Below are 13,373 nucleotides of genomic sequence, written 5' to 3' on the forward strand. Positions count from 1 at the left end.
AGGACTTAAAACAGTTGCTGGAAAAAATGCCCATACTCTGTATTTTGCCAAAGCAATGCTATTTATAATAAAGGGATAGGTTTATCAGACAGCCAATCAGGAAACAGATATAGTATCTGGTATCAACAAAACAGCATACCTTAAAAGCAAACCCTTAGAATTCTATCTCAGTACCCAAAACAATAATCCTACAACTCTGGCCCCACTAGAATTCTGTGGACACAAGTTCTCCAGGATAATCAGGACCATCCTTCCAATATTCCTGTCACTGCGAAATAAAAATGTCCTTTGATCACCTTCAAGTGGTAAATATGCTACCTCTTCCTTTAGACCAATAGGAGAAATGTAGCATGGGAAAAGGTGGTAAGGGTTGGCAATCTCAAAAGCTCTTAGGGATAGGGAGAAGACGTAAATGAAACAGATTATAAAGTACAACCACCCTTATTTAGGCTAAGAGGTTAATCACTGCAACTCTTCCTCCCATCGAAGTCACAGGACAGTCACGCTTCCTTGCCTCACTCAAGAATCAATCTTTGTTTTCTTTCTTTCTTTTCTTCCTTCCTTCCCTTTCCTCTTCTCTTTTTCTTTCTTTCTTTTCCTTCCTTTTTTTCCCCTTTCTTTCTCTCCTTCTCTTCTTTCCTTTCTTCTTTTAAGTAATCTCTCCGCCTATTGTGCGGCTTGAACTCAAGACCCTGAAATCAAGAGTTGCATGCTCTACTGACTGAGCCACAGGCAGGCGCCCTAAAAATTTTTTTCTTAAAGGCTTATTACTTCAGTGGCTCTCTGAGTGTGTGCACGTCAGCTGATGAGTGTACAATATAATGTCATTACAAATCCTCAAGCGTTCTCTGCAGTTTTTCCTCCCTGTTGTGGCAGTCACACCGACACTGACATTCAATCATACACAGTCATTCATTTACTAAATAAATATTAATGGATGCCTGTATGTGCCTGAATGATTTCAAGTGCTGGGAATACAAAGGCAAACAAGGACCAAGTCATTGCCCTCAGGGAGCCTATATTCAAGTGGAGTTAGACAACAAAGAGAGAAACACAGAATACAGGGTCAGTTCGGAATGAAGCAAGTTCTGGATAGAAAATGATGTAGGTGTATGCAGGTGTACAGGCCGTTTTAGAGAAGGCAGCTGTGGTTAAGCAGTCTCTAGGATGGCCCTAAGGATCCTCACCTCCTGATAGTCACCCTTTGTATAATCCCCCCTTCAGTGTGGGCTGGACTTCATTAACTCACTTCCAACAAACAGAATTGGGCAGAAATGAATGACAGATGTCACTTCTGAAATTAAGGTATAAAAAGACTGTAGCTTCCATCTTGAGTTCTCTACTTCCTGGATCACTTGCTTTGGGGGAAGCTGGATCCAATGGCAGGAGGCAGTCCCAAGTGAGTGAGCTTGGGAGCAATCATCCACCCATCCCAGCCTCAAGAGGACTGCAGCCCAGATGACACGTTGATTGCATCCTATGAGTCGGATTTTTCCAGCTAAGCTCCAACCAGATTCTTGACCCACAGAAACTGTAAGAAATGTTTGTTTTGTTTTGTTTTGTTTTGAGCACTAAGTTCTAGGACATTTTGTTAGACATTAATGGATAAGTAATACAGTGGTCAAGGATGTTTCCCTGCGTAAATGACCTTGAAAAGAGGCCATGTGAAGATTTAGGGGAGGAGAGTCTAGGCAAGTATAGGACAGGTGCCAAGGCTCTGGAAGGGGCACCAGCTAGGCAGATATGACAGATATGAGAAGGCCACTGGGGCAGACAGTCACAGGTGATGATGTGGGAAGACAGAGACCAGTTGGTACAAGCCAGCTTTGAGGTCTCTCACGGATAATGAGACATTGGTTATACTATGAAAGCCACCATTCTAATCACCACTAATTGGCTTAAGCAATAATCAATATACAATAGTGATAGATAATATTTGAGTATTTACACTAGGAATTTGCTAAGTGCTTTATTTCACTCATTCCTCACAATAACCCTATAAAGCTGGTATTTTATAAGTAAGGAAACTGAGGGTCAGAACTGTTAAGATACTGTCTTGTATTTACAAGTTAGAAAGTGGTGGAGCCAAGATTTAAAGCAGGCCTCTGACTTTAGAGTCCCTATCCTTCACTTCCATATAGTACTGTCTTGAAAGAGAGGCCCCAGAAAGAAAGCCACTTTCACCCCTGAAAAAGAAAAAAAAGGAAAACTCCAAACCCTCAACTGTTGTTTAAGCCACAAGTATAGTCTCCATCTGCTACATACTCTAGCAGTTTGATTTTCTTGTGGAATCCTTCTTATAGAACTGGTTGAGGCATTACCTACAATGTTGAGGTTTGACCCAAGTCAGCATGGTAGCCTTAGAAAAACACACAGGCAGCTCTTCTTTTTGAAATACATTAAATGTCTTATGTAACAAATATTGGAATCTACTGAGGATTAGTATTATTAGATACAATACCAATATATTCTATTGTATGCAATTTTATGCTTAGCCTGGCTTCTGGTCAATATCTGTATACGCAGCACCCAAACAGGTGGCCGTCTGCTCTAGTACTTGCTTTCCCTCCTGCTTAACCTTTGTCTTGAAGCTTAGGAAAGATTATGAATGTTTTATCTTAATTTCTTTGTGAAAAGAGGAGAAACACAATTTCTCTTTGATTTCTACCTATACTCTATAAGTAGGAATGCTATTTTAAAATATCAATTCTTTTTTTTTTTTTTTTTTAAGATTTTTTTTTTTTTTTTTAATTTATTTGACAGAGAGAGAAATCACAAGTAGGCGGAGAGTCAGGCAGAGAGAGAGAGAGAAGCAGGCCCCCGCTGAGCAAAGAGCCCGATGCGGGGCTCGATCCCAGGACACTGAGATCATGACCTGAGCCGAAGGCAGCGGCTTAATCCACTGAGCCACCCAGGCGCCCCAAAATATCATTCTTGAAAGCAATGGATGTAGCAGACTGATAACCTTTCATACAGGGGTCCACAAATTTGTATTTGTCCTGGGCTAGGGGAAACAAAAATAACAGAGGAGTTTTGCTTTCCAGTTTTCACTTGGAAGAAATATGAAAGAAACCAGCCTGTTTGACACAATTCATATTATAATAACATTAATAACATTGATTAAGAACATACTCAATGGGCCAGATACTGTTCTATGAACTTTGAAAATATTATCCAAATTAATAGCTATAGTATCTATCTGATCAGTATTACTGTTATCTCAATTCTACAGATGAGGAAGCCTAGGCACAAAGAGGTCAAACAGCTTGTCCAAGGTCACATAGCGAAAAACTCTACAGCCAATACCAAAACCCAGATAGTGTGATTCCAACACCACAACCTCTTAACTCATATGCTGAAGTATTCAGGACCCCAAGCACATCAATTTCCGCTCCCAAGATAGACTTTTCTTAAAAAACAAAAACAAAAAAGAAAGGAAAAAGAAAAAAGGGCCCATAAAAATCAACTCCCCTATGTATATTAGCCAACCTAAAACTCTTACAATATCCTACTGTCCCAGTAACTTGGTATTTTTTACTATATTCTTTACCATATATTACAAATGCACATACAGATTAAAGACTGCACCCTCCTTACATCACACCTGGGCTGTTAGAAATGTCGCCCAATGCACTGCTGTCTTACAAAGTTTCCTTCCACTTATCCATTCTGTACCGGCAAGGGATTAAAAAAAAAAAAAATTAAAAACCTTGGGGCATTCCATGGCTCAGGAATCTTTACTGGCTCCTTTACATTGGGAAAGAGAAAACGATTTATCCTGGAATACTCTATTTATTTTACAAGTCTGCCAACTTTAATACTCAGTGAGCTGCAGACTATACCCATCTTATTTGCTCTCTACAGTGCCTAGGACAGTGGCTGGCAGAGTAGGTGCTCATGGAACAGTCCTTGTTTCACAAGCATCTCTCACCCATCCTGGTGAGATATATATAACGTATATATTAACAAATGCATATACAGATTAAAGATAAATGATATAATTTTAGGCACAGATTAAGAACTACACACAAACACATACACACAGTGCTGAAAGTTTATTCCTTTAAAAAGGTTTGTAATTTTGCTTTTTCATTGTTGAATAATCTGTTTTTAGAAAATTCTGAGTATAGTCTCCCATGTCCTTGGTCTCTTTTATTTCTCTGCTCAAATGTCACCTTCTCTGAAAGGCCTTCCCTAACTACTCAATGTCTCACCCTTCCTATTTCCTATCTCCTTCTTTTACTTCCCATTTATACCACCACCTTAGATCCCATCATGTATTTATGTATTTTATATAATTGCTATTACAAAATAAACTGCTTGTGGGCCAGTTTGTTCTCGGGTATATTCCTACTACCTAAACAGTGCTTGCAGTACTATTTACGGAATGAGTATGAATGAATGAAACGTTCCCTTTGAGGAGAGCAACTTGGTTGAGGGCAGGCAGCAGCAGGATCAAGATCCAGCTCAGTGTCCCATCCCTCAACCTTCCCACTTGTAGCCCTGGATTCCCAGCCTTGTTAATGATGTGAATTCTGACCTGGATGAGGGAAGGAGAGGAGGGCGGCTGCATGCATGGACACCCAGAAGCAAGGACTGGTTGGGGAGGAGAGGAGATGGTAAATCCTGCCATACTGGTTTTGGTTGTCAGGGAGTGGTAGAAAAACAAAGGGGTCAAAGACAAGGATATGGGACCATTTTCAATGCTTCCTTTACCTTCCCTCCTACACAGACTCTGTCTCCAAGTACTGTAATTCTCATTTAGCAGTTTCTGTGTATCACCACTTGCATCCTCCTTACATCACACCTGGACTGTTAGAAATGTTGCCCAATGCACTGCTGTCTTAACAGTTTCCTCCCACTTACCCATTCTGCACCAGCAAGGGATTAAAAAAAAAAAAAAAATTAAAAACCTTGGGGCATTCCCTAGCTCAGAAATCTTCACTGGCTCCTTTACATTGGGAAAGAGAAAGCAATTTATCCTGGAATACTGTTTTTATTTTACAAGTCTGCCAACTTTAGTACTCCATGAGTTGCTAAAAGGCAGACTATGCCCATCTTACTTGCTCTCTACCGTGCCTAGGACAGTGGCTGGCAGGGTAGGTGCTCATGGAACAGTCCTTGTTTCACAACCATCTCTCACCCATTCCGGTCTGTGTTTAGCACGATACTTACTCAACATTATATGTTAGGGCACTTTATCACAAATACAATTTGTTTTCTTTGTCATGTGTATACCTGTTGTCTGCCCTCGCTCCAAAACTGTATAAGGCTTTTTATGTCAGCCCAATATTATACTGTTATCTCTTCTACTTCTTAGGGCTAGTGCCCCTACTAGGATCACATTTGCTGTACAGAGATACAATAATCAAGGTACAGAAGGAAGTCATTAAAAAAAACTGCAGACCACACAGTAATTGTACCAAGACAATTTATCAAGTTTCAAAAAAAGAAGGAAAAAGAAAAAAAAAAAAAACCAAGAATCTGAGGACAAAAGGGCTGGGCTTTGGGTCTTTGTAAGTACTTGAAAGCAGACTGGTGGATTTGGGCCCACTTCCTAGGAGCCCAGTCTGAGGGATGTTACAGAGATGGTCTCTGACTTTAAGTTATGCTAACAGAAAAGATGACTCTTCTCTAGTGATCTGGGGACTACCTACAATCTTAATGCTTCGAGGAGACAAAAAGAAGGGTGGGGAATGGTGTGCCATAGAACTTGATATGCTTTATTTCTTGAAATGCAAAACAATCTTTGATCAGAATGGTACTAAATGATCTACTTTTTATGTAGACATTTTTTTTTAAATCACTACAGATACTTTGTAGGCACCTGTGTTATACCAACTAATTAGAGCACTTACATGTTATAGCTATATGCAATTTATAAATAATTAGTTTGTAAAGTGCTCTGAAAATAGAAAGTGCTGTGCAAGTACTCAAATTAGTATATATTAAAAGCCTTTGGTATGTAATCATTTTATTTAATGATTGGCTCTTTAAAAGGCATGGTGCTTTATAGCTGAACAAGATTCCTGATTTTAAATCATTAATATTAGTTTATTTAGAGTGAAAAGCTATTAGAGAGCAAATCGGAGGTACTGATCAAGTTATTTTTCCACAGTATTTATATAAATACACTTGACTCCTATTTATGTCCCTCATCCTTTTACAGAGTAATTCAGTCTTCCTCAGGTTTCGCAGACTTTATGCAGGTTCTCCCCACTCACACCTGGCTCTTGGGTTATCCTGCCTGTCCTGCCCTCAGTTTTTTCCTTTCCCCCTCTGCCTTCTGAAGTTGTTCTGTCTGAACCTGTGAGTTTATGGCTACCCTAAACAGAACCGAGCCAGCAAGCCACATTATCAGTGAGGAGAAATCCTCTTAAGAGCAATGAAGCCATGAGCTGGGGAGACAGTCACCGACGGGTGTGTTTCCCACACGTACTGTTGGTAATTACTTCAGTCTACTATCATCATCCTATGTCCACTAATTAAGCTTTGCTTTCATCTCCTGAAGGTCTTGGTTTAGAGGTATTGAACTTCATTTAAATAATCCTGCTTACCATCCCCACAGGAATATTCAGAGGCAAAATTTTAGATGAGGCAAAGAAATTTTTGATCCGTTCCCACCTATCCCCGTAGATCTTCCTTACATTTTCAAGTGTGAACTTCCTTACAATGACCCTGGCTTTCCAGAATCTCTTTCAAATCAGTTTAGAATACTCCCTACACTAGGACTATGACTTTGCCCTTCCCTCTTCCCTGCTCCCACTAACATTTAGCTCTCCAGTGTATTTTCTTGAGTGGAAAACCCAAACTAAGCCCCTTTTTCTATACAATGAGTGCTAACGTTTAGCTTTCTCAGGCACTAAACTGATATGTCCAGTGCCCAAAAACCTCCTCGTTAATGCCAATCACCACTTTTCTGTCCTGTGTCTCATTCAACATTTTTTCCCTCTCTGAAAGCACTGGTTTTTCCATAAGTCTCCTCACTGGTTGCTACTTTCATACCCAGCCTTTAATGCTGAGCTTGCCCAGGGCTTAGTCTTGGGCCAACTTCTTTTATCACACTCATTTTTATGGATTTACATCATCTTGATGGCAAGAACTCACAAAGTTTCTCTGTAGCTTAGATTTTTTCATGGCCTCCAATTCACATATCCACTGTCTACCACATTCAGAATGGAGCTTTTGAGTTCAGTTACCTTTTCCACTTTTCAACTTATTTTTCCTCTTAAGCTTCCCATTGCAGTACTTTGATCCCAAACCTAAGTGGGAATCACATTTCCCCATTGTCCACATCCAATTCTTGAGACCTGCCAATTCTATACCAATTCAGTTCTAAAATATATTTCAAATCAACCTTCTTTTGCCCATCACTAGCTTGCTGCCCTTCCAGGCTTGACACTCTTACAGTTCTCTCAAATCATCTCTCCACGGCACTGTCCTGCCCTCAGTTTTTTCCTTTCCTCCTCTGCCTTCTGGGTATCAGGTATCATTACCATTGTACTTAAAATCAAACCCCTTACCACCCCAACTCTTCTTCCCACCGAATCCATAGCCTATGCCCTTCTTCTTGCTTACCATGCTACAGATAAGCAAATCTCTCAGTATCTTTAAATCCTCAGACTACCAGTTTTCTGCCTCAAAGACCCTTGCATAGTTAGTCCACCAAAACACAATATCCTTTTTGCAGTTAGCTCCTTCTCTTCCTGTAATCTTTGGAAGAGCATCCCTGACTTCCATACCAAAAGGTGATTCGCCTTTCATGTTTTCTATCTTGATCCTATATTTGTTTTCACAGACTTCCAAGTTAAAAAAAAAAAAGAAAAAGAATTCACTCCTATGATAATGCATGCTCTAGGAGAAGAAGGTCTGTGTCTCATTCAATACTGTTCCATCCCAGGGCCTGGTATATACCAGGTGCTCAATAAATACAGAAATATATTTATCTGAAGAAGTTGAGTATAGGAATGTAGGTTCTAGGCCAGACTGGTAGAAAGAGGTCTGAATGAAGTGAATAAAAGGTTACATCCCTTAACAAACGACATGGATTTAGTTAGTATTTTCTAATTGTCTACTACCTATCAGGCACCGTGCTGCAAGTCAGTATAGTGGATAGACAATATAAGCACTAACAATAGCATACTGAATCCAAGACCAGGAAATGCAGGAGTAAAATGAAATCCAAGTGTCCAAACTAGGGTGGGAGTCTGACCTAGGAGTTCTTACCTACCCTAGGGCATAGCAGAGTAAGGGTGTTCCAGGAATATGGAACAGCAAAAACAAAGGCTCCAGAGCATAGAGTGCTGGGGGTGCCATGCTCAGATTCAAAGGCTGACAAGAGATTTAGGGTGAATTAAGAGTCAAGCTGGGGTAGAACAGATATAAGACAAGGTTGATGAGATTAACAGGGCAGTTCAGAGGCGGTTCACTAATATTTTAAGTTAAAAAAAAAAATCGTTTTCCCAACATGGAAATTTCCTTTTCCCCATCCTTATTGGAACTCTGAGCTATACTTAGATACCCGCGTAAGGACTGAAGATGTTACCTGGTCATGCCAGCTTTTTCTTTTATAATATAAACTCTTGACCTACTTAGGTCCTTTCTGGCAAAATGTTTTGTTAGTGTCCTGAAATTAAAGCAGTAAACTGGCATCTCTCCTATAATATGCTACCACAAAGATGGAACTAGATCCTACCTAACTCTCCTGTGAAACGAGAATTCTCACAAGTTTTTCAAGTTATTCCCCACCCTTGCCCAACCTACCAGTCAGAGCAAAAGATGCAATTCTCTCATGATTTACTAAAAATAATCTAGCAAGAAGCTAAGTCCTCCTCCCACTTCCACCTTTCTTTCTTTTTTAAACTAACCACAGTCTGTCTGGAGCCATGCTCTACTGCATCTCTCCCTCTCCCCCAGTCACAGCCATGAATGTATATTCTTTTGAATTCCCTTGATCAAAGCCCTTGTCTAGGCCTCTAATTTTCTTCAAGCTTTCTTACGTTCACTTTTGGCTCAATGAAAAGAAAAATAACCAAAAACAAAAACAAAAACAAACCCAAACAAAAAACCCCTGACACAGTCAATCTTCCAGAAGAAGCAACAGAAACCACTCAAATTAGTTTAAATAAAAGAGGGAATTTATTAGGTGAGTACAAAGGTTCTTGCGGGGATTCCAACGGCTGTAATGGGTCATAGCTAGAAGCACGCCTTTCTGAAGGACAGATCGTGTTGTGATCGCAAACTTCTACTTCTGGGTTTTGCAAGATCACGAAGAGAATATCCTAGAGGATGTCCTCCCCGTATAGTGCATAAGATACTAGAATGTGGATTCATTTCTGCTTGCTTTTTGATCCTTATATTCCTTTATGCTGGCCTCAAACTTGTCCAGCACATGTTGGCAGACATTCATGAGCTCATTCAAGCCTCTCTGAAATGGCTCAACAGCTGGAAGAGCACCTCGAGTCTGAATGCGTAAATTAATTTTGCTCTCTGAAGGATGGGTTGTAGTGTAACCACAAAATTCCACTTCCGGGTTCTTCATGATCATGTAACGGAGAGAATTTCCTAGGGTATGGTCCTCCTCGTGCAATACAAATGTCACACAGTGTCTATCTGTTCCAGCTGCCTGGACCATTTCCAGGGCTGTCTTCCTCTCGCCTTCAGCCATTGAGGTCTTCAATCCAGATATTTTTCTACACACATATTTTTTATAAAAATGAGATCATACTGAATATGGTTTTGTAACTAGCTTTTTTTTCATTTACTGTATCACAATTGCAACAAATCACTGTAATGCACTCCAATTACATAGGATTATTTATTTGTATTAGCCCCTTATTTTCCTGCCTCCACAGACTCTATCAATAAATATTTAATGACTGCCTCCAGTTTCGCCCTACTCCATCTGACCGTTCACATGGCCACAAGGGCACAAACATAAATGTTTGCTAAAATATTCTTTTGGCAGAATCACAAGAAAGGGACAGAACTGGGATAGGGTGGGCTCTGCTAGAGAATGAAAGGGTACTTAAAGGTATACAAAAACACAGATCTTCTTAAAAACTGGGGCTGCAGATCATCACCGTGCAGGCCCCACTATGGTTTCCATATGCAGGAGATAAACTAGAATGGAAATTCTGCAAAGTGTCAATCAAGCAGGAGGGAGAAAGAGCTGAGCGCACGGAGGAGTGGCTTTATTAGCACTCTACCCAGTAAGTTGGGCCACAGTTACAGGGGCTTAGGCCTGACGGAACGCACCAAAACCAGCACTCGGCGAGCGGAGGCCTGGTGCGTGGCCTTACGTTAGTTTTATTTACTCCTGCTGTTCTAATTCGGGAGGGCGGTTTAGGGACTAAACTCCGGCCTCATAACTTGTGCTCCCTCCAGGACACTAGTTGTACCGAGGCGCCTCTACTCAAACACATCCGTATGTCCTCCCCTCCCATCCCAGGCGGGGCCCCCCTCCTCCCGCTCAGGCGCCCACTTCTCTCTCCTGTCCTTCCAGCCCGGCCCTCGTTGCCGGGCCGGGCCGTGGAGGCTGAGGCCCCGATCGGCCACCTGCCCCCCGGCCACCCGCTCCCGACGCTGGGCGCGGCCTGCTCCTCCCGCCCGCCCCCACGGCCGTTACCTCTCCAACTCCTGGTCCTCTTCCATCGCGGGGACGGCTTCCGGGATCCTCAGGTGGTGCTGGCGGATCGGAGGCGCTAACCCATACCGTGAAACGTGCGGGCGAAGCAGGAAGGAAGGAACAACAGACGGAAGGAGCCGAGGACGGAAGGAGGGAGGAGGAGCCACAGCGGCGCGCGGCGAGGCCCAGCCGCTGGGCGGGGCGTGCACGTTCGCCGGGAGGCCCCGCCCACAGGCCGGGCTCCCGGCGCGAGGAGGGCGGTGGCCGTCTGGACTTGCTCACCTAGAGCTCCCGGAGCCAGTCCGTCTGCTGAGCTAGCGGGTACAGATGGGGTCGGTCTCCCGTCCCACCTCAAGGTCGAGACCCGCCTGTGGGCGTTTGGGTTCAGCCCTTGGCACCTCCGGCCAGGTGATGGCGAAGGGGGCGGGGCCTTACCTGCCGCCCCCAAATCACCTTTCTTCTTAGGGCGGAATCCCGCCTCTTTCAGACAGGCTTCTTGACCCTACGGGCATTGTGTTACTCCATAGAGGGACCCTCAAGCCTGGCAGGGGTGGGTGGTGGTGGTCAGGGGATGACAGGTTTAAACTATAGTTGATCAGTACACCTTGATGAATTTCACAACAGAAAAGGTTTAATTTCAGACTGTGTTTGTCATCCGGGATCTTGTAGCTGCACACCTCAAATGGGTCAAAATAAGCCTTCGTTTTTATCTTCGTAGGGAGGAGCGAGAGTTTGGAAGTAAAGTGCTCTTTTCCCTCCTGCCCCCCGTCCTTTCTCTCCTAGAATTTTTTCTACACCTGTAATACGTACGTCCTCCCTTGCTCTGGACTTCTTTTGCCTTTTACGCTTTCGGCTTAAACCTCCACACCTGCGGAGCCTCCCTCTCACCTTTGTTCCCAGCTGCCCCTGTCCCCGCCTCGGCAACCTTTCACCACCCGGACTCGATCCCCGCCCTCCTTTTTCCTTCCTACACCTCCTCTCTCCGTCCCCCCCAGGTGTTCTTCACTAAACCCCTCCTTCATCCTTCCTCAATCTCCTACTCCCCTCGTCCTTCACAGCCCGATCAGTCCTCGTCCCTCGCACCTTACCCCAGAGTCCCCTCGCCCCAGCACACCTTTATTTAGGCTTTCCTGCGCCACCTGTTCTCTTACCCCCCCCACCCGATTCCCCTAGATGTTCACTGCCTCCCCCAGCTGTTCCACACTCCTCCTCACGGCGGTCCGCGGTCGGCGGTGAGCGCAGATCCACTTCTTGAGCGTGTCTTCGGCGGGGGGAATCAGGCGGGCGGCAGCGACAGCCGAGACCGGGTGGGGGAGGGCCGGCGGCGAGGGGCGGAGTGGGCTCACTCTAACCCGGGAGTGACGGCCGCAGCCTGGCCCGCCCCCTGAGCTCTCGGATAGGTGGAGCCGCTCTCTGGCCCGCCTCCTTCCCGCCCTGTGCTGCAGCCGGTTGGCCCAGGTGCGTGTCGGGTTGGGTGGCTCGGCCCCGGCGCTCGCCCCCGGGAAGGCAGCAGGGGCGGTTGAGAAGTGAAGTCTTGGCCAGAGTTTGCTTCTTGCCAGGAAATCCGCGGTGGTGGCAGCGGCTGCGGCGGTTCCCGGCGGAGCGGAGGCCGGCCGGCTCCCCGCTCCCTCAGCGGGCCGCGGAGAGCGGACCTGGCGCTGGGCTGCGGCGCTGTGAGCCGGTGCGCGCCCCGGGCGGCCGCGCTTTCCCAGTGAGTAACTTTGTCCTGCCCGCCTGGCCCCGCGCCCTGTCGCGGGTCCCGAGCAGCCGCCTCAGGTGCGGGCGTCGGCGGGGTGTGGGGCAGCGCCGTGCGGGGGGAGGCGGCCGACGTCCACGGCTCCGCTTCTCGCTCGCCCGGGCTGTGCGGGAACGTAGACCTGGACCCGCTGTGGGGCCGGCCGCGCTGGTGCGGGGAGGGAGGGACGGGCTGTCCTGAGCCGGGTGCCCGCCGCCGACCAGGCGCCTGGGAGAGGCGGGAGGCCCCCGGCTGTTACCATTTGGTGGTTCCGGCCACTGTGTTGTTGCCCTTTGCGTCGTTCGCTTTTTCCAGGAGGGGAGAGGTGGGGATGAGTTTCTTATTTCCTGTGAGTGTGTTGCAAACGAGAGGGGCACTAGCTGCCTTACATCGGATCTTGTTCTCCAGGAAAGGAAGAGGGGGATACCCTCCGTCCCAGCCTGTTGCCTCTGAATTCTCACCTTTCCCTGGAGGCTGGAGGGAAGGGAGAGCTCACGTCTTCAAGGGGGTGATTTGAAAATATGGATCTCGATTTGGAAACAGTTGCACGCAAAGCACCATCCAGGAAAGATCTCAGTCGCTTCCAAAGCTTTATGCCATATGTTTCAGACAAGGACTCCTGACATAGGTAGTGTTTCTTCTGATGTTACAGTTTGCAGTTCAGGTCGGGAATCAAGACGTTATTTTCTACGAGGAGCTACAGTACACGGAGGCTTGGGCTCTTTAAATCACAGAAACCAGAAACGAAGTTGAGTGTAAAGCATTGGCAGGAGGAGACAGTTGCGAGCTCTGGTTTATAGGAACTGCCTTCACTTTAAGAATCCACGTTCTTGCAGCAGTAGTACTTATTTGTCAATTGGCCTTCCTCCCAGGACAGATTTTTTTTTTCCCTTGAGTGGAGTGTGACACAGCGCTGATGAAGTTGGATCTCAGTAGATCAATTTTATTTTCTCTGACAGATTTGATTCCCATCTCCACAACCCTTTAGAAAATGGACTTTGATCTAGTATC

The 13,373-nt window shown here is 45.1% G+C and overlaps 3 protein-coding genes across 3 annotated transcripts in view; 1 reads left to right on the plus strand and 2 right to left on the minus strand.

The window, feature by feature from the left end:
• Nucleotides 1–10,730, minus strand: part of LOC116574530 (protein POLR1D-like) — a 45,113-nt gene extending 34,383 nt beyond the window's left edge. The window contains exon 1 of the mRNA XM_032315329.1: nucleotides 10,628–10,730. Within this exon, the coding sequence (XP_032171220.1) occupies nucleotides 10,628–10,653 (26 nt within the window). The 5' untranslated portion in view covers nucleotides 10,654–10,730. The remainder of the gene's footprint in view (nucleotides 1–10,627) is intronic.
• On the minus strand, nucleotides 9,116–10,734 carry LOC116574528 (DNA-directed RNA polymerases I and III subunit RPAC2). Its single transcript, XM_032315326.1, has 2 exons — nucleotides 10,628–10,734; nucleotides 9,116–9,692 (listed from the first exon to the last, which is right to left on the minus strand). Exons 1-2 carry the CDS (start codon nucleotides 10,651–10,653, stop codon nucleotides 9,317–9,319), a joined length of 402 nt encoding a protein of 133 aa, XP_032171217.1. The 5' UTR covers nucleotides 10,654–10,734; the 3' UTR covers nucleotides 9,116–9,316.
• Nucleotides 10,735–12,255: 1,521 nt separating this feature from the next.
• LNX2 (ligand of numb-protein X 2) overlaps nucleotides 12,256–13,373 on the plus strand; it is an 80,663-nt gene continuing 79,545 nt past the window's right edge. The window contains 1 exon segment of the mRNA XM_032315331.1: nucleotides 12,256–12,338. The gene's annotated coding sequence lies outside the window, so the exon portion shown is untranslated.

This window comes from Mustela erminea, chromosome 15 (assembly GCF_009829155.1).
Source record: "Mustela erminea isolate mMusErm1 chromosome 15, mMusErm1.Pri, whole genome shotgun sequence".
NCBI classification, from domain to species: domain Eukaryota; kingdom Metazoa; phylum Chordata; class Mammalia; order Carnivora; family Mustelidae; genus Mustela; species Mustela erminea.

What these genes read in the sequence shown, in the direction of transcription:
- LOC116574528 (XM_032315326.1), bottom strand. Translation starts at nt 10,653, where the DNA reads ATGGAAGAGGACCAGGAGTTGGAGAG. An exon ending in GAGGACCAGGAGTTGGAGAG is followed by an intron (nt 9,693 to 10,627) that starts GTAACGGCCGTG and finishes ATATGTGTGTAG; the next exon opens with AAAAATATCTGGATTGAAGA.